The 16,632-nt window shown below is 52.3% G+C and overlaps 3 protein-coding genes across 3 annotated transcripts in view; 1 reads left to right on the forward strand and 2 right to left on the reverse strand.

The window, feature by feature from the left end:
- The window catches only part of CFAP57 (cilia and flagella associated protein 57), a 62,223-nt gene extending 57,516 nt beyond the window's left edge, over positions 1–4,707 (reverse strand). The window contains exons 1-2 of the mRNA XM_074221658.1: positions 4,063–4,707; positions 613–929 (exon numbers count right to left, since the gene is read on the reverse strand). Of these exons, the coding sequence (XP_074077759.1) occupies positions 613–929; positions 4,063–4,219 (474 nt within the window). The 5' untranslated portion in view covers positions 4,220–4,707. The remainder of the gene's footprint in view (positions 1–612; positions 930–4,062) is intronic.
- On the forward strand, positions 4,426–9,177 carry EBNA1BP2 (EBNA1 binding protein 2). Its single transcript, XM_074221656.1, has 9 exons — positions 4,426–4,537; positions 4,618–4,701; positions 4,897–5,045; positions 5,133–5,256; positions 7,268–7,357; positions 7,814–7,889; positions 7,978–8,071; positions 8,592–8,754; positions 8,848–9,177. Exons 1-9 carry the CDS (start codon positions 4,475–4,477, stop codon positions 8,896–8,898), a joined length of 894 nt encoding a protein of 297 aa, XP_074077757.1. The 5' UTR covers positions 4,426–4,474; the 3' UTR covers positions 8,899–9,177.
- On the reverse strand, positions 8,895–14,354 carry CFAP144 (cilia and flagella associated protein 144). The gene is made up of 4 exons (XM_074221657.1): positions 14,067–14,354; positions 11,619–11,678; positions 10,200–10,303; positions 8,895–9,218 (listed from the first exon to the last, which is right to left on the reverse strand). Exons 1-4 carry the CDS (start codon positions 14,197–14,199, stop codon positions 9,108–9,110), a joined length of 408 nt encoding a protein of 135 aa, XP_074077758.1. The 5' UTR covers positions 14,200–14,354; the 3' UTR covers positions 8,895–9,107.
- Positions 14,355–16,632: the final 2,278 nt, after the last annotated feature.

The following is a 16,632-nucleotide window of genomic DNA, read 5'->3' on the forward strand; positions in this document are numbered from 1 at the left end:
CCCGACCAGAGTTTGAATCCTGATGTCTTCCATAGGACCCTGGGAAATCTGAGAAGCTCTTGTATCAGAGGGGAGTTCACTCCTGTATCAGAGGGGGATGAGCCTGGTCACTGTGAGGACCAGTTGAGAGGGTGTGAGGAAAGCTTCAGAAGAGGGAACATCCTCATTAGAGTTGGTTCCTAGGAAGCATCCTGACTGATGGAGACCTCCTGGGCCAGCTTACTCTGTCCCTCTTTGCCTGTCCTTTACAAAGAGAAGTGAGTAAGGCACAGAAGGGTCAGGGAAGGAGGTCCCAGTTCTGCTACTTTTTGACTGTGGAATTCTAGGCAAGCCCTCCTACCTTCTCTGGGGGGCCACTCCTTGTAAGGGAGCTCCATGGATGTGTACCATTCCATGATCCTGCACCATCTTTCCTCCCCTGCAGCCCTAGAGTTGTACCTTCCCTATGGATTTACCAGCCTCTGGAAGACAGGAGCGCACACATCTGCTGTACAGCTTTGCTAGCAGTGGTGTGGATGCCGCTGGTCTGGACAGTATACATGTGCACCCCCCCCATCCAGTCATCCACGACGCCCACAGATGTAGCACAGCCCACACTAGAGCAGAGGATACCTGGTAGATCGGGTTGCTCTGTGCATCAGTTCTAACAATTGCCATCACTTTCTGCTTTTCCCACATCCAGTACACTAGGTTGGATTCAGGAATTCCTGTCTGGGCCACAAGATACTTGGAGTCTGGAGAGAAGGCCAAGTTAATGAATTTCCGAACGGCAAATTCAAAGTTGTTGAGGACTTTTCGCTTCCTGCAAGGAACTGAAGACAGCTCATAAATGGTGATGGTGGGTTTGTCCTGCACAACCTCTGATATGGCCAGGTAGCGTCGATTGGGACTGATGGCCAAGGCAAGCATGCCCTGACTCTTCTCTGAACCTGCAAATGGAGGTAAAGGCAGTTGGGTCCTGGAGCCATAATGGACTAACCAAGGATAAATGGGCAGAAATGGTATGGGTCCTCTCTTACCCAATCGTTATCAAGGGTCAGAGAGGCAGTCTAATTAGACAGAAGGTCTGGGAGAGAGACTATATTAGGTCTTGAAGATCTTAAAAGTAGAATGGAGAGAGATGAGAAGAATACACGGGAGGGGGGGAAGGTGGAGAAAATTGTGGTGAAGGTTGCTGCAGAAACTAGGAACCGATAGGAGGGAGGAGATGGGTGAAGAAGGGCTGGTCCTGGCAGTGGAGGTGAAAGCCCTGGGGGAGGTCAGAGCAGCAGGTAATCAGGAACGGATTGAGTGGGATAGCCAAGGGAGAACCCACAGAGAAAAGGGGGCCAATAAGAATGTCAGGGTGAGGAGGAACTGAAAGGACAGCTTAAGAGCATCATTCCAGAAGCCAAGGGAAGAGGGATATTGAGTAGAAGGTGGCCATCAGCATCCAGGGATGCCTGTGTTTCCCAGGGCTTGTGGTCTGGGCCCTCTTCTCTTTTGGCATCTCTCTGCAGGATTCCACCCTCTCCTCTCTCCTCAGCCCCAGTCCTCTTTTCCCACTAACTCTTCTCCCACTCCCAAATTCAACATGGTCAAAATGGAACTCTTCTCTTTTTCCCCCAACCCTTCCCTCTTCCTAACTTTCTTATTACTGCCCTTCCTTGAAGTCACCTGGCTCATAAACACAATGCCATCCAGGACTCCTCACTTGCCTACACATTCAGGTGATGCCAAACCCACCCAAGCTGGGTCTCTGCACTCCCACATGGACTATTCCCCTAACATCAAAGTCAGTATCCAAAGGACATCTCTCCCATCCTCCCTGCAGCTCCAATGGGATTTTCCCAAAGCTCAGGTCTGAGATTGTCCCTCTCCTGTTGGATGAAGCCCAGGGGCTCCTTCTGACCTCAAAGAACAGAAACCTGTTTGACTTGGAATGCCCTTCCCAGGTGGTTCCTATCCATCTCCAGGTTTGTCCACTTTTTAAGTCCTAGCTCAAAGAGCTCCTTCTTTAGGAAGCCTTCTTCATGCCAGTGTTTTCCCTCTGTGCATTATTCCTATTCATCCTGTATAGGGCTTGCTCTTCATATATTTGCTTCCAGGTTGTCTCCCCCATTAGATTGTAAGCTCCTTGAGGGCAGGAGCTGTCTTTCGTCTTTTTTTCATATCCTGAATGTTTAGCCAGTGTAGGTGTTTAATACATATTTAATGAGTTGGAGTGAATTTTACTTCTCTCCTCACATTCTGGTCATGCCAGCCTTCTTAAGTATAGTATGAAAGGGTGGCTGGGTTGCAGTGGATAGAGGGCTGGACCTGGAATCCAAAAGATGCCTTTTCCTGAGTTCAATTCCATCCTCAGACACTTATTAGCTGAGTGACCCTAGGCAAGTCATTTCACTGTTTCCCTCACTTGCATCATCTAGGGAAAAAAAACCCAGAGAAGCAGATGGCAAACTGCTCCGGTTTTTTGCCAAGGAAGTTCCAAATGGGGTCAGGAGTCAGATGCGGCTGAAAAATGACTCAACAGCAAAGATGCTTAATAAATGTTTAATGAACTGAATTGAATTTTACTCTTCTCCACACGCTCTGAAGGTCCAGCCATGGTGGCCTCCCTGCTCTACCTCACACATGCCTTCTCTGTGTCTCTGTACTGGTGTTCTTCAGGCCTGGGATGCTCTCTTGTCATCTCTACCTCCTAACCTCCCTGGCTTCCTTCAAGACAACAAATCCCACATTTGCAAACAAGCTTTCCCCTTGACCCTGCAGGTGCTGGTACCCCAAGAAATCACCCTCGACCCAATTGACATATCACTTCTGTGCACTTAGCTGCGCGTTACCTCCCCCTTTAGATAATGAACTTCTGCCTTTATTTCCCTAGGGTTTGGCACATTCTGTCTGCTGATCCAATTTCTGTTACTGATACAATCTTCTTGTGTTTAAAAACCCCATGATATAAGGAAGGGGAGTCCTGGATACCCCAAAAGGCCCTAAGAATTTAGACGACCCAAGGTCATGGCTTTTATAAGTGAGAAGCCCTTGGAGAGGAGTCCACCCTTGGAGACCTCACTGGCAGAGCTGGGGTTTCAGGAGGTGGACTGAGGGCACTCCAGAGAGGAGGGTGAATGAAGGGGGGGGGTCCCCTTCTTTATGGTTCTGTCCTTACAGAACAGAAGGTGGACTGGACACTCCAGAGAGGAGGGTAAATGGAGAGGGGGGGGTCCCTTCTTTATAGTGGGGGGTCCCTTCTTTATGGTGGGGGTCCCTTCTTTGTGGTGGGGCTCCCTTCTTTGTGGTGGGGGTCCCTTCTTTGCGGTGGGGGTCCCTTCTTTGCGGTGGGGCTCCCTTTGTGGTGGGGGTCCTTTGTGGTGGGGCTCCCTTCTTTGTGGTGGGGCTCCCTTCTTTGTGGTGGGGGTCCCTTCTTTGTGGTGGGGCTCCCTTCTTTGTGGTGGGGCTCCCTTCTTTGTGGTGGGGGTCCCTTCTTTGTGGTGGGGCTCCCTTCTTTGTGGTGGGGGTCCCTTCTTTGTGGTGGGGCTCCCTTTGTGGTGGGGGTCCCTTCTTTGCGGTGGGGCTCCCTTCGTGGTGGGGCTCCCTTCTTTGTGGTGGGGGTCCCTTCTTTGTGGTGGGGCTCCCTTCTTTGTGGTGGGGCTCCCTTCTTTGTGGTGGGGCTCCCTTTGTGGTGGGGGTCCCTTCTTTGTGGTGGGGCTCCCTTCTTTGTGGTGGGGCTCCCTTTGTGGTGGGGGTGCCTTCCTTGTGGTGGGGCTCCCTTCTTTGTGGTGGGGGTCCCTTCTTTGTGGTGGGGCTCCCTTCTTTGTGGTGGGGCTCCCTTTGTGGTGGGGGTCCCTTCTTTGTGGTGGGGCTCCCTTTGTGGTGGGGCTCCCTTTGTGGTGGGGGTCCCTTTGTGGTGGGGCTCCCTTTGTGGTGGGGCTCCCTTTGTGGTGGGGCTCCCTTCTCTGTGGCTCTGCCCTCGCAGGGTGCTAACCCAGGGGGCTGCAGCAGGTTGTCGGGCGCGGCGCAGGGGGCGGCCGGGCCTAGGCTGCGCAGCTCCGTGGGGAGGCCTGCCAGGGGAGGGCACGGTACCTGGGATGAACTTCTGCCACTTCTGGTCCACGTTGTACTTGACGCAGTGGTTCCCGCACGGGAAGATGATGATCTGCTCGTCGAAGAAGAAGAGGTTGTTGGCCACGCGGGCGCGGAGCCCGAAGATGTGCTGGGCCTGGGCCACCACGTTGGTCATGGCGCCGCTGGGGGCTGCGGGGGGGAGGGTCGCCGTGAGCCCTGACCCGTGCCCCCCCTGGGGCTGTCTGTCTTTGCCTCTCTCTCTTCTTTTCGGGAGGCTTGGCCGCCCTTAGGAAACCTCGCCGTTTCCACGACAACGGTAAACAGGAAGAGGCGGGGCTGCCAGCCGGAAACGGAAGCATTTTGCCGGAAGTGACGGCGGGAAGATCTGGCGGGGCCTGCCAGGAGCGCGCTCGGGTCGGGGGAGACGGCGATGGCGATGCTGGCGTCCGGCTCGGACTCGGAGGCGGAGGCGGAGGCGCTCTCGGACGCCGAGGTCAGTGGCGACCCCCCCAGTCGGGCCCCGCTCCCCCACCCCGGGCCCCGCCGGCCCTAACCCCGCCTGTGTCTCTGCAGCTGCAGGAAGCCTTCGCGCGGGGCGTTCTGAAACCGGGGCTCAATGTGGAGCTGGAGGCGCCGAGACGCCCGCAGAATGACGTGGTGAGCGCGGGGGGCTGCAGCGGGCGGGGCGGGGGTGGGGCGCTCCACATGCGGGCTGGCGCCTCGGCGCATGCGCCGTGCCGCGGGGCGGGGGGGGGGGCTCCACGTGCGGGCGGGCTCCACGTGCGGGCTGGCGCCTCGGCGCATGCGCCATGCCCTGGGGGCGGGGCGGGCGCTCACCGGCCCCGCCCCCAGGCCGGCCTGGGGCAGTGTCTGGCCGAGTTCCGCAGGGACCTGGCGTGGCTGGAGCGGCTGGACGTGACCGTGGGGCCGGCGCCCGAGCTGCCGGCCGCGGAGCCCGGAGCCCCGGACCCCGAGGACGACTTCCGGAGGGAGATGGCCTTGTGAGTTGGGGGAGGGGCCGGGGCGGGGCGGGGCCGCGCCGCAGCTGTGCCCGCACGTCTGCCCTCTGTCTGTCTGTCTGCCCGCAGCTACCGCCAGGCGCAGGCCGCCGTCCTGGCCGCGCTGCCCCGGCTCCACCAGCACCGGGTCCCCACCAAGAGGCCGCAGGACTACTTCGCCGAGATGGCCAAGTCGGACCAGCAGATGCAGAAGGTGGGGGGCAGCCGGCTGCCCGCGAGCCTCCCCGGGGCATCATGCCCCCCACAGGGCGCTCACCCTCCGTTTGAGCAAGGAGTCCCTCCTCTTACTGTTAACCCCCCTGATGGAGAGGACTCTTCCAAGGGCAGCTAGGTGGTGCAGAGGATAGGCACCGGCCCTGGAGTCAGGAGGACCGGGGTTCAAATCCAGCCTCAGACAATAATGACCTAGCCCTGTGGCCTTGCCTGGGGCGGGGGGAGATGCTTCCTACTTTTGCAGTTTTCTTCCTCCCCATCCCTCCCTGTTCTGCACCCTGGAGCCAGGGCTAACATCCTTTAACTTACCTGGAGATAGCTCTCCTGTCTCCCCCCCCCCCCCCCCCCCCCCCAAGGCTTTTTTAAGTTTAGCTGGGCCTCACATGATGTCTTAGGGCTTCCTGTCAACCTAAAATCTGGCCCCCAAATGTGAGGAGACAGTGGGAGTTGTTCTGAGCTCAGGTTTTACCTAGGCTAGGAAAGCTTTGTGTTCAGCTCGCTCTGTTGAAGGCACAGAATAAGGCCTGGGATCCCTAGCATGACTCCCATCACCTGTGAAATGCAGCCTCTAATTGTCGGCAAGTTTTTCTTCACACTAGTCCTGCGAGTGCTGCCCAGGATCACTTTGGCTGTCTGCTCCCACTGGATCCCCAGGGCTGGGGGAACGGCGGGTGGGCTGCCCTCTAGATCCACCCTCCCCATCTTAGACTTAGTAACTCTACTGTTGCAGATCTTTGTGGGGTTCACCAGCAGGGAGGTGTGAATGTATGTGACTGATGTCATTTGGCCTGTGGCTTATTCTATGCTTGTGTGTGCGCGCACATGTGTACGTGTTCCTCTTATCCATCTAGTGGTTGTCAAAAGGAAATGTGGTCAACTTGGTTGCACCCATTCTTGAAGTCCCCCCCCCCCCCATGACATTTCAGACTACTTTTTTCCCCCCCTATTTTTGCCTCCCTTGAGCTTCACCCAAACGCTCTCCATTGTGTTCTCCTGGACCTGTGTCTTCTGTCTTCACATTTAGTACCAAGCAGCCCTCTCCCACCTCCACCAGCCTGTGCCCATTCTGCCCAGGGAGTATGCCAAGCCAAGTCCCCTCCCAAGCCCAGTGGTGGCAGGATAGTGAGGTCTCTTGTCCCGCCTTTGTTAGATGGCCTGAGCTCCCTTCCATCTTTATTTCCATGACCCTCTAGAATAGTTTGGGGTGCCTGTTATCTCCTATGCCACAGACAGTGCAGTGCTGCAGAGGACGTCAAGGCTGACCTTAAGAGCCAGGAGGACAGTCCACAGAGTGACATCTGCTCAAATTGTTGTCTGTCTTCCTCCTCTAACATGGGAATCACAGCATGTTCTCTGTTCCCCCCTCCCCCGGTTGTTGTGAAGAACAAAAAAAGAGAATACTTCTAAAGAACATTTTAAATTTGAAAGTGAGAGATCAGCACTGGCTATGCTCTACCATGAAGTGTGTGGACATTGCTGGCCAGGGCCAAGGAACCAGGAAGAAGGGCATCCCAAAGCCCTCCATGTGACTCTGTTAGAGTCAGCAGAGGCTCAGTGTCCAGCAGTCTTGTCACTTCTTGATAGGTGGCTTATTTCCAAAGAAATTGGAAGGAGTCCATTCCTTGGTGCTATCTCTCGCCATCTGCAAATTGAACATGACTGCACTGAGCCTTTCTGGGGTGACTCCCAGATCCCTTTCCTTACCTCAGGCTGCCATGTTCTGCTGTGCCTGTCTCATTGGTCCATAATTGTTGGCATGTTCTCTCTCCTCTTAGGCTGGTTGCTCCTTGTGGGCAGTGGCTGCAATTTTTTCCTTTTTCTGTATTCCCAGGGCCTAGCATGGGGCTTGGCAAAAAGCAGGCACTTGACAAATTCTTGATCTTAATGAGTAGAAGTCTGCCCTCCTGGACCTCATTCTGGCCCTGGGGGAGACCAACACCACAGTCAAGGGCTCTGTTGGCCTCAGGGCTTCCTCTGTGATCTCCCTCTAGATTCGACAGAAGCTGCAAACGAAGCAGGCTGCCATGGAGAAGTCTGAAAAAGCCAAGCAACTTCGAGCGCTCAGGAAATATGGCAAGAAGGTGAGGGGTGGCTGGGGCTGGTCAGGGCCTGACTTTTGTGCTTTGCTTCTGAGATCGGACCCTGGGAAGTCAAGGCCCCAGTGCCTGCTCACCTGTCCCATCCAGTCTGTTCATGGGAGCCAGGCTTGGGCCCTGGAGCCCCCTTCTCCCCACTGCTCTTTCTTGATGTGGTTAAGAGAGGAGGGAGGCATTTTCTCTGTCTCTACAACTGGGGGGGGTGGCATGCAGCATTGGTGTTGCTGAATATTTCCTCTCTCAATCAGGTAAAAAGAAAGAGGGTCTGATCTTGAGGCCCAGACCTTGGGTTTCTATGGGGATGGGGAGCCTTGACCCTGCACCTTTGGATTCCTTGTTCCTGCTTTGGATCCAGGCTCACATTTGGCCGCCTGTTTCTGGGAGCCAGGTATAGGTGTGTAGATGGAGTTTCTGAACTGGCCTGAACTGGGTCTCTTATAGGTACAGACAGAGGTTCTTCAGAAGAGGCAGCAGGAGAAATCTAAGATGATGACAGCCATCAAGAAATACCAGAAAGGTGGGGCAGGCCTGGGGGGGGGGGGTCAAGGGGGATATTGCTTCTCCTGGTGGGCAGCCCAGCTGACCTGGTTGTTCTGTGCCCTCAGGCTTCTCTGACAAACTGGACTTCCTTGAGGGAGATGGAAAGTCGCACTCCCGAGGCGAGAAGGAGGGCACTAAAGCCCAGCAGATGAAGAAGGGGTGAGGCTGGTTTTCTTTTGGCTGTTTAAGAGACTTGGAGGATGTATCAGCCCCAGATACATGTAGGGGACACACTCAGTCTCCCCATTTTGCAGTTGAAGCCACTGAGGTCCCACAGCTAGGAAGTCAACTCAGACCTGGGGCAGAAGCCAGTTCCCTGATCTAATCTTCAGTGTGCACTTATTTGGCACTTATTGTGTAGAGAACCCAGATTACTTACTAGGAAGGACACTGTGATCAGTGAAGGACTACTGGAGTGAGAAGGCCTAGGAGGATCAGAGGTGGGATAGTGTTTGTGGCAGGTGGCACAGCCAGGGTAAAGGTATAGATGGGAGGAGGGGCTTAAGAAGCCAGAGAATTTTCTGTTTGGTCCTAGAGGTCCCAGGTTGTTTCTGGATGTCCTTGGGTGAGGGGCTCACAGGGTTGGCCTGGAATAGCCTCATCTTGGAAGGGTGGGTCTGGGAAGGACTTTGAAGCCTTGGGAGGGAGAGACCTTGAAGGGAGACCTGCTCGATTTCAGTCCCAGTGCCAAGCGGCGATACAAAAACCAAAAGTTTGGCTTCGGTGGGAGGAAGAAAGGATCCAAGCGCAACACCCGGGAGAGCTATGATGATGTGTCTGGCTTCCGAGCCCGGATCGCCCACGGCAAGGGCCCCCACAAGATGGGCAAGAAGCTGGCCAATGTGAGTATGCCCAGAGGCCTGGGTCTGAGAGGAGGGAGGGAAGAGCTGTGGGACAGCTGAGACTGGAGGGTCGTTTTGTCTTTATTTTTTTAGAAGAGACCTGGAAAACGGGCGCGAGACAAAATGAAGAGCCGAACGCGTTAAACATCATTTTTTATACAGAAGATCAGGAACAGAGAGGATGCAGGCTCCTGCTGCGGACATCCCTCGGCTGCCTGTGTTTTCTGACTGGAGGGGACTGGGGACTGGGGATGAGCTGCCCTGTGGCACTGGGGTGGGGCCTAGAATGCGTTTGGGCAACTTCAGAGAATTGGGGTTCAGCCCCAGGACCAGGGAGCCAAGCCTTTGGCCCCCTAGTCTGAGCTCTGCCTGGCCTTCATGCGCCAGAGCTCTGCCATGTACTTTGTGATATCCTGATAGCGGCGGAAAAAATTGATCCTGGTGTCAGCTCGATCTTCGGGGAACTGGAGAGAAGACAACAGGGCTGTGAGGGGGTGGGGCAGTGGTCCTACTGCTGCCCTGCCCCTGGGTCCCTGCCCACCCCATCTGTTCATAGCCCCTGTGGGGTCAATGCCAGTCCCTTTCCAAAGGCTGTATAAATAAATGACTTGGAACGTGAAGGTTGGGAGTAATGGTTGCAGCCCCCAGCCAGCCCAGGCTTGGCTTGCTCTCTGCCCCTCTCATCTCTACTCCCTCTCCCGCTGTGCTCCCTCTCTGTAGAGCAGTCTTGCCCCATTTCCGTGGTCCATGGGCCCCTTTGGTGCTGGGCTGTGTTCTGAATTCCACCACTCAGCAACGTTGCAGGGGCCAGAGCCCTGGGCCTGGGTACAGATTTTGACTCACTCTGTGGGACCTTAGATGATTTGTTATCTCACTTCCTCTGTAGGTTAAGGATGGGCAGTTAGGGGGTAAAAGAGACCGGGGAGAGATGAGACAAAGGACATCTGATCTCGAGATACAGGATGCTGAGGGACCACCATGCAGCCAGGCCCTGAATTTCCCTTCTCAGTTTTTTCATGGGGGTGGGGCTTGGGTGAGATCTTTGAGGTCCCTTCCAACTTTGAAGCCTGCCATGGGGGGACCCTGGGATATCTGGCATGCTTCTGAGGGGTTGTTGCCCCCCATTGATATGTTTACTTTAGTCCCTAGGCTCCTAGGACCAATGTGCAAATTGTTTAAAGTTCACCTCCCCAAATCTACTCATTGGGATTCCTAATAAGCCCACATTCACCATATCACCCAGACACCTAGCCAATAGGGCTCCTGTCTCCTGCAGGTCAAGGAGATGGCATTCCTCGTGTCTAATCAAAGGAAGGCCATTTCCTTTTGTCTAGTCCTGTGGTAATGGGTTGGATCAGTGAAGGCCTGTAAAATGGAGAGGGCTCAGGGAGACTGGGGGCCTTCCCCAGAACATCACCCCTCCAGGGGGTAAAGGGAGAGCTTACCAGGGGCCTGGAGTCCCAGCCGATCTCCTGGCTCTCCGTCTGAGGCTCTGAGTATTTCTTCTGGGGTCCCTGGGCAGCGTAGTGAATAATTTTGAGGAATCTGGCTATAGAGAAGAGACAGCTTTGGAGACCATCCCTGGCCATCATCCATCTTCCACTAAGCCATCTAATTGGTTTCCCTAAACAGATCTGATCTCATCATCTGTTGCTAAGATGAAAACAAAGTGACTGGGCCAGCATTCAAAACTGGACAACGTTTTGTTACAGTGTTGGGCTTGTGGATCTTTTAAAAATGCACTGTATTGCTACACCTTTCCCATCTGGGTACTCCAGAAATTGATGGGGTCAAGGTGAACCAGCTTTCCCCAGAGAGAACTGGTCCCACTGCTTCCTCATCCTTCATAACCCTGCTGTTTTCTGTAAAAATCAATATGGAATCTGTCAGAAAAAAGCAAGGCAAAGCTGGGGGTGGGGGCAGGAATTTGAGAGTAGGATTCCTGAAAGGTTCAATGAGGGCGGTGTCTTCTGTATGAACTTGATTTAAGCAAGGCCAACCCAAATAAGCCTAAAGTCCTCTGTCCCCTCTACCATGGGCTGTGGGCAGGAAACCTGGTGGAGGCAGGTGGCATGACTGGTGGTGATGAGATGGGATGCCCTCCAGGGCTGCTTCCAGTCTGTGGTCTCTGATCACAGCACCAATCACAAGGTGGACTGCTGCCCCGATCCAGACCCTCCTCTAAATGGGCCTCAGCTTCTTCATATTGTGAGGTTATTGATGGAACTAAAGGGCGATTATTGGTCTTCCTCACAATGCCCACAGCTGCTTTGGGGGTATTTGGGGTTCTACTTTTTTTTATGACATTCATCCATCATGTCTCCTGCTCACACTTTCCATGGCTCCAATGGCCCCAATCCTTCCAAGATACAGAGCCACACGAAATGACCCAGGAGGAATGTTTGGTGTTAAGCCCATGGTCAGTAAAAGCACTGGACAGTAGCCCACACAGTGCTGCCTCTTATTTGATTCTGGGCCCAGGTGTCCATTTGCAGCCCTGAGAAGGATGCTGAAGAGATGACTTCCATGATTTATTTTGCAACATTGGGTCCTATTGGAGTCCCATCAAGCTCTGCTTTCTCAGCTTTCAGGGGGCTCAGGGTGGCCCCAGGCTAGGATGAGATGGCAGGAGAAGATGGATTATTCAGGGTAATTCTTTCCTCTCTCTCCTCCAAGCTGAAAAATCAAGCTTCTGGATGATCTGGCTACCATCTGGACCTGAGTCACACCAGAGTCTGGGTCCTCTTGCCCATCCCTGAGCACTAATTTGTGTGCCTGCCAACTTGTGGCTCCTAGCTCCCAGCCCCAACAGAGCTCATGACTGTCTAGGGCTACTAATCAGTGGGCAGAGAGGAAATACTTACCATCTGCAGGTTCTTCCACATTATCATGCCAGGATGTGGGCTTCCTAGTGATGATGTGAACTGCAGAGACACAATGCAAGAGAGTCTTTAACCTAACACTAATGTCCTCTGTACACCGCACTCCTGCCCCAAGCCTGGTGTGAACTGCAGAGTACCTAGGAACATTACACCAAAGCACTCCTTTCTCTTTCCTAAGCCTACCCAAACCTAGTGATGATGCCAGATAGCAGGGCAAAAGACCATCTCTTCAGCACTATCTCCCTCTCTCTGTTCCATCCTCAGGGAAGTGATAGTATGAAGTGCAGAGAAACAATTTTAGAGCTAAGGTTAGCTCCTATACCTCATTCTCCCTGCCCAAAGTATGCTAATAGTGTGAACTGCATTGAGACATCTACAGAGAAACTAGAGACTAGATGACTACTTGAGATTGATGAAATAGAGAAGGATCTGGACTAGTTGGCCGCTAAAATCCCTTCTAACCCCACAATTCTGTTATTCTTTGAAACTGGCCACAGCACCAACTTCTCTTCCCTTCATAGCTAATTCCCATCCAAAGCCAAGGTCCTTACGGGAACTGCCGAGAGACAATGCTAAAAACCCTTGACCCACAGCCCCAATGCCCATCCTCTTTGCCTCACTCCTAAGATGGTGATAACAGACATTTAGATCCCACTTTATATATTATCCTATTTGAGATTCATGGCCACCTTTTGAGGGAATCAGAAGGGGTAGGATTATTCCCATTTTTAGAGATGATGAAACTGAGCTTCAGAGAGGTTAACCGGACTACTACTCTTTTCTAAAATCTGACAATGATGTGAACTGCAGGAACAGTCCTTACTCTTGAGGGCCATTACTCTAGCCCAGACTTCCTCTTTTTATTTTCTCCAGACTGAGGTTTGAAACAATGGAATAGAGCCACATCTGTGGTCTCATTGGGTTTAAAGCTAAAAAGAACCTTAAAGACTGAGTCCAATTCCTTATCTGGGTCCCCAAGGGTGGAAACTACCAACCCTGGAATGGAAAACAAAGTTGTTAAGTGAGCTGCTCCTTCAAAACAAATCCTTTTAATTCATTCCTCTTCCCCAAATTATAGTTTAGGACCGAGACAGAAATGAGACTCAGAAAGCGTTCTATTTATTCTTCCCATTTGAAGTGTCTTCCTCTGTGTCTCTAAAGATCCAAATCCCTCTCATTCCTCATAACAAGCTCACATTGACTTCTTGCCTTCATAGCCGTCCCTAGTACTCCTGATTTTTGTTTTATCTTTCTAACCCTTAGTATACAGCCAGACACATTGTAGGGACTTAATAACTTTATTTCCTGATCGTCTTTTCAAGGCACAGCAACTTTTCACTGTAATGATCTAAAATGGAAGTCATAGATTTCACAAAAGAAGAATGGAAAAAGAAAGCCCAAAAGATTCCTAGCAAGATCTAAGTTTCTGGTAAAATTCTAGAATGTATTATTAAAGGGACGGTGGAGAAATATCTAGAAAAGGAAGTAGTGAAGTCAATATTTTTTCATCTAAAAGACATCATGCCAGATTAACCTTTTTTTCCAAACTCTGAGATTCTGTATTTAATCGCTGTTTTAGAAAAGAGTGGTTCGGGTGATATAGTCGAGATTCCCTATTTCTGACACACTCTCTATGACCTTGCCTTGTGGGAGGCATTTATCTAGGGCTAAGGTTGGGGGGGGGGGGGCGGAGTTTCTGTCCTGGAATCAAAAAAAAAAAAAAGGATTGAGTGCTTACTGGGTTCCAGACACTAGGAAGACAGTTTAGCAAAGAAAATAAACAAATAAAGGATCTGTTTCCAAAAAAGGATTGAGAAAGTCAAACTGCTTGGCCTGAGAGAGTCAAGGAAAGACAGCTCTCCTGGGTGGAGGGCAAAGGCTGACCTCTAGGAACCCTAGGCTAGAGTCTCAGACCTGGAAATCTGGAGGGCCAGGTTTCCAATTCTGCCACAGACAGCAGTAGACAAGTTGTGAAACCTTTCTGTGCCTCAGTTTCCTGTATAAAATGAGAATAATAGTACTGACCTTACAGAATATTTGGATCCGATAGATCATATATATATGATGTGCTTTATAATTCTAATTACCGGCTATTAAGAGAATTGGTAGCTGGGCTGAGCCTGACTCTAGGCCTGGCACTCTAGGAGGCTTCTCCTCGGGTTCTTTCACCCTTTCTTCCAGCTGCCCTGGTGTGCGGATCTCTGTAGCTGCAGCTGACCTGCCCACCGCAAGCCCCCCCACATATATACCTCATAGGGAGTGGGCTGACTCCCACTAAGTCCCGAGTGGGGTTCGGGTGATTCCCCTAGGCGCAACTTCCTGAGGAAGAAACTTACGGGGTTCCCCTTATCCGCGCCCGGGCATCCCCTCCCCGCTGGCTGAGGCTGCCCCCGCTCCGAGCCCGCCCCCTTGCCCCCTCGGGGGGCGCACCTTTCCGATTGGGGTTCACGTGATAGGTGGTGTAGAGCTTCTGAGCCCGAAGCTCCTTGCGGATCAGCTCGCTCATGATCTGGTTCTGGTGCACTTGGTCGTGGGGTGCCCTCTCTCGCCCGTGAGCCGCCATAGCCAGGTGCCAGCCGCGAGGTCCGGTGCCAGCTGCGTGAGTGAGCCAGGTGCCAGCCGCGAGGTCCGGTGCCAGCTGCGTGAGTGAGCCCGGTGCCAGCCGCGTCTGCGGCGCTCTGGGCTCTGGCGGCCGCAGAGCCAGACCCGTCTCCAGGCAACCGCGTCTGTTCTTGCCCCGCCCCGTCCCCGCCCCGCGGGGGGCTGGGGGGCTGGGGGGCTGGGGGACTGGGCTGGGGGCGCAGCCCCCCTCCAGGGCTGGAGTGATTTAAAGAAACCCAAACCCGGGGCGGCTAGGTGGCGCAGTGGATAAAGCACCAGCCTTGGAGTCAGGAGGACCTGGGTTCAAATCCATTCTCAGACACTGAATAATGACCTAGCCGTGTGGCCTTGGGCAAGCCGCTTAACCCCATCTGCCTTGCAAAAAAAGCCCCCAAGAGCCCAAACCCCAAGTCCGCGTCCTCCCCGGTTCCTCCGGCCAGTCCTCTCCATACACCCTGCCACACCGGGATCCCTAAATCCCGGGTCAATGCCCCCCTCCCCCCAAGTCCTAACACCTCTTTGAAGTTCCTTCTCTCCTTCTCCATCGATAGTCCCACTCCACACTCCGGACCAAGGCTCCGAAAGGCTGTGGGCCTCAGTGGTCAGTCACCCCCTTCCCTCCCGTCCCCAGCTAAGCCCTTGTACTGGGTTTGTCTTTAGCTTTTTGTCTACTGTTTCTCTCTCTCTCTCTCTCTCCCCTCCCATACACAATTACACACACCCCCCCAGTAGAATATAAATCTTTGAGGTCAGGTTTGCTTAACTTTGGCGCTTGTATCATCATCTTCTACTATGACGCTTATTCTTCCTTCTGGAGGAAGACCATGCCCTCAGAGACGTGAAGCCATGAAAAGCAAATGAACTGGATTTGAGTGAGGGGCTTCTGGGCTGAGTCTCCAGCCTCACTCTCTCCTCTGGAGCCATCTGAATCCAGTCTCTAGATATGAACCAAGATAACAGGAGATGACCCTGGGTGTGAGGCAATCACCAACCTTTGGCCAAGGTTACACAACTAGTAAGTGTCAAATTAAACTCAGATCTTCTGACTCCAGGGCTGGTGCTCTAGTCACTTCAGCAGCTACTTTCTTTTTTCTTTCTTTCTTTCTTTCTTTCTTTCTTTCTTTCTTTCTTTCTTTCTTTCTTTCTTTCTTTCTTTCTTTCTTTCTTTCTTCTTCTTTCTTTCTTTCTTTCTTTCTTTCTTTCTTTCTTTCTTTCTTTCTTTCTTTCTTCCTTTCTTTTTCTTTCTTTCTTCCTTTCTTTCTTCCTTTCTTCCTTTCTTCCTCTTTCTTTCTTCCTTTCTTCCTTTCTTTTTCTTTCTTTTTTCTCTTCCTTCCTTCCTTTCATATTTGTTTTTCTAACTACATGCCATAGTCGTTTTTGCCAATCATGTTTTTGCAAGATTTTGAGTTTTACATTTTTCTCCTTCCCTCCCTTCCCTCCCCCATCCCTGACAGAGAGCAATCTGATAAAAGCTCTACATTTATAACCATACTAAACATAGATTCATATTGATCAATTGTGCAGCACCTACTTGTGGCTGGCACTTAGGTGTTCATTTGGATCAAAAAAGCTTATTATGATGGAGATGAACCCCAGATAGAGGAAACCCAGAAAGCAGTAGGGTGAACTCTTCCCTCCAAATGTCTTCAAACAGACCCCAGAAAAGGACCAAACTGAATTCTCATGGGGAAGTCAGAGTGAGTTTATTTTTCTGGGTTGGCAGAGGGAGACAGAGTGGTCCCTGGATACTGGGAAAGGAGTCTAGGGAGAAGTGTGTTCCAGGGCCCAGGGAAATGTTGTGTACCCTGAGAAAAGGAGGTCCCAGAGCCAGCCCAGAATGTGAATGAGCCCCAGAAAAGCAAGACAACTGCACCCTGGGAGAGGGTCCTTTCCTTTGAAGCTACTTTGTGCTTGGCTCCCCTTTAAACCATTCACACTTTCTTGTTGGTATTAGTGCATCAAAACTTTTGGGAAGAGAATTCTAAATTTTGATTTAGTCTCTTTCACCTACGTGCATCCCACTCACTGTGATTGGATGATTTCCCTAACCTGAGGGATGCTGGGCTTTTCTTCTAAGATGAAGTTCCAGCAGCTGAGAGGGAACCTAGGGATCATGGGAACTAACTTGGGCAGGGACCTCATCTTACCAAGAAGGAGATGGGACCCCCCTGAAAGGTTAAACTATTTGCCCAAGCTCACAAAGTTCCTAAGTGGGAGAGTTGGTATGCCAACCCATTCCTTTCAGCAACACCTGTCCCAGGGGAGACGTTAGAGACATTGCATTATACAATGCAAAATAACTGAGAGAGGTAATCTATCCATGTGGAAACTGCAGTCTCCAACCCATTGATGCCTTGCTCAGTAAAGCAAACCAGAGGGGAAATGACTTGGCTAG

This window comes from Macrotis lagotis, chromosome 2 (assembly GCF_037893015.1).
Source record: "Macrotis lagotis isolate mMagLag1 chromosome 2, bilby.v1.9.chrom.fasta, whole genome shotgun sequence".
Taxonomy (NCBI): domain Eukaryota; kingdom Metazoa; phylum Chordata; class Mammalia; order Peramelemorphia; family Peramelidae; genus Macrotis; species Macrotis lagotis.

What these genes read in the sequence shown, in the direction of transcription:
- EBNA1BP2 (XM_074221656.1), top strand. Translation starts at nt 4,475, where the DNA reads ATGGCGATGCTGGCGTCCGGCTCGGACTCGGAGGCGGAGGCGGAGGCG. An exon ending in AGGCGCTCTCGGACGCCGAG is followed by an intron (nt 4,538 to 4,617) that starts GTCAGTGGCGAC and finishes GTGTCTCTGCAG; the next exon opens with CTGCAGGAAGCCTTCGCGCG. An exon ending in TGGGCAAGAAGCTGGCCAAT is followed by an intron (nt 8,755 to 8,847) that starts GTGAGTATGCCC and finishes TTATTTTTTTAG; the next exon opens with AAGAGACCTGGAAAACGGGC.
- CFAP144 (XM_074221657.1), bottom strand. Translation starts at nt 14,199, where the DNA reads ATGGCGGCTCACGGGCGAGAGAGGGCACCCCACGACCAAGTGCACCAG. An exon ending in CGTGAACCCCAATCGGAAAG is followed by an intron (nt 11,679 to 14,066) that starts GTGCGCCCCCCG and finishes GTGTCTCTGCAG; the next exon opens with TTCACATCATCACTAGGAAG. An exon ending in TGTGGAAGAACCTGCAGATG is followed by an intron (nt 10,304 to 11,618) that starts GTAAGTATTTCC and finishes TCTTCTCTATAG; the next exon opens with CCAGATTCCTCAAAATTATT.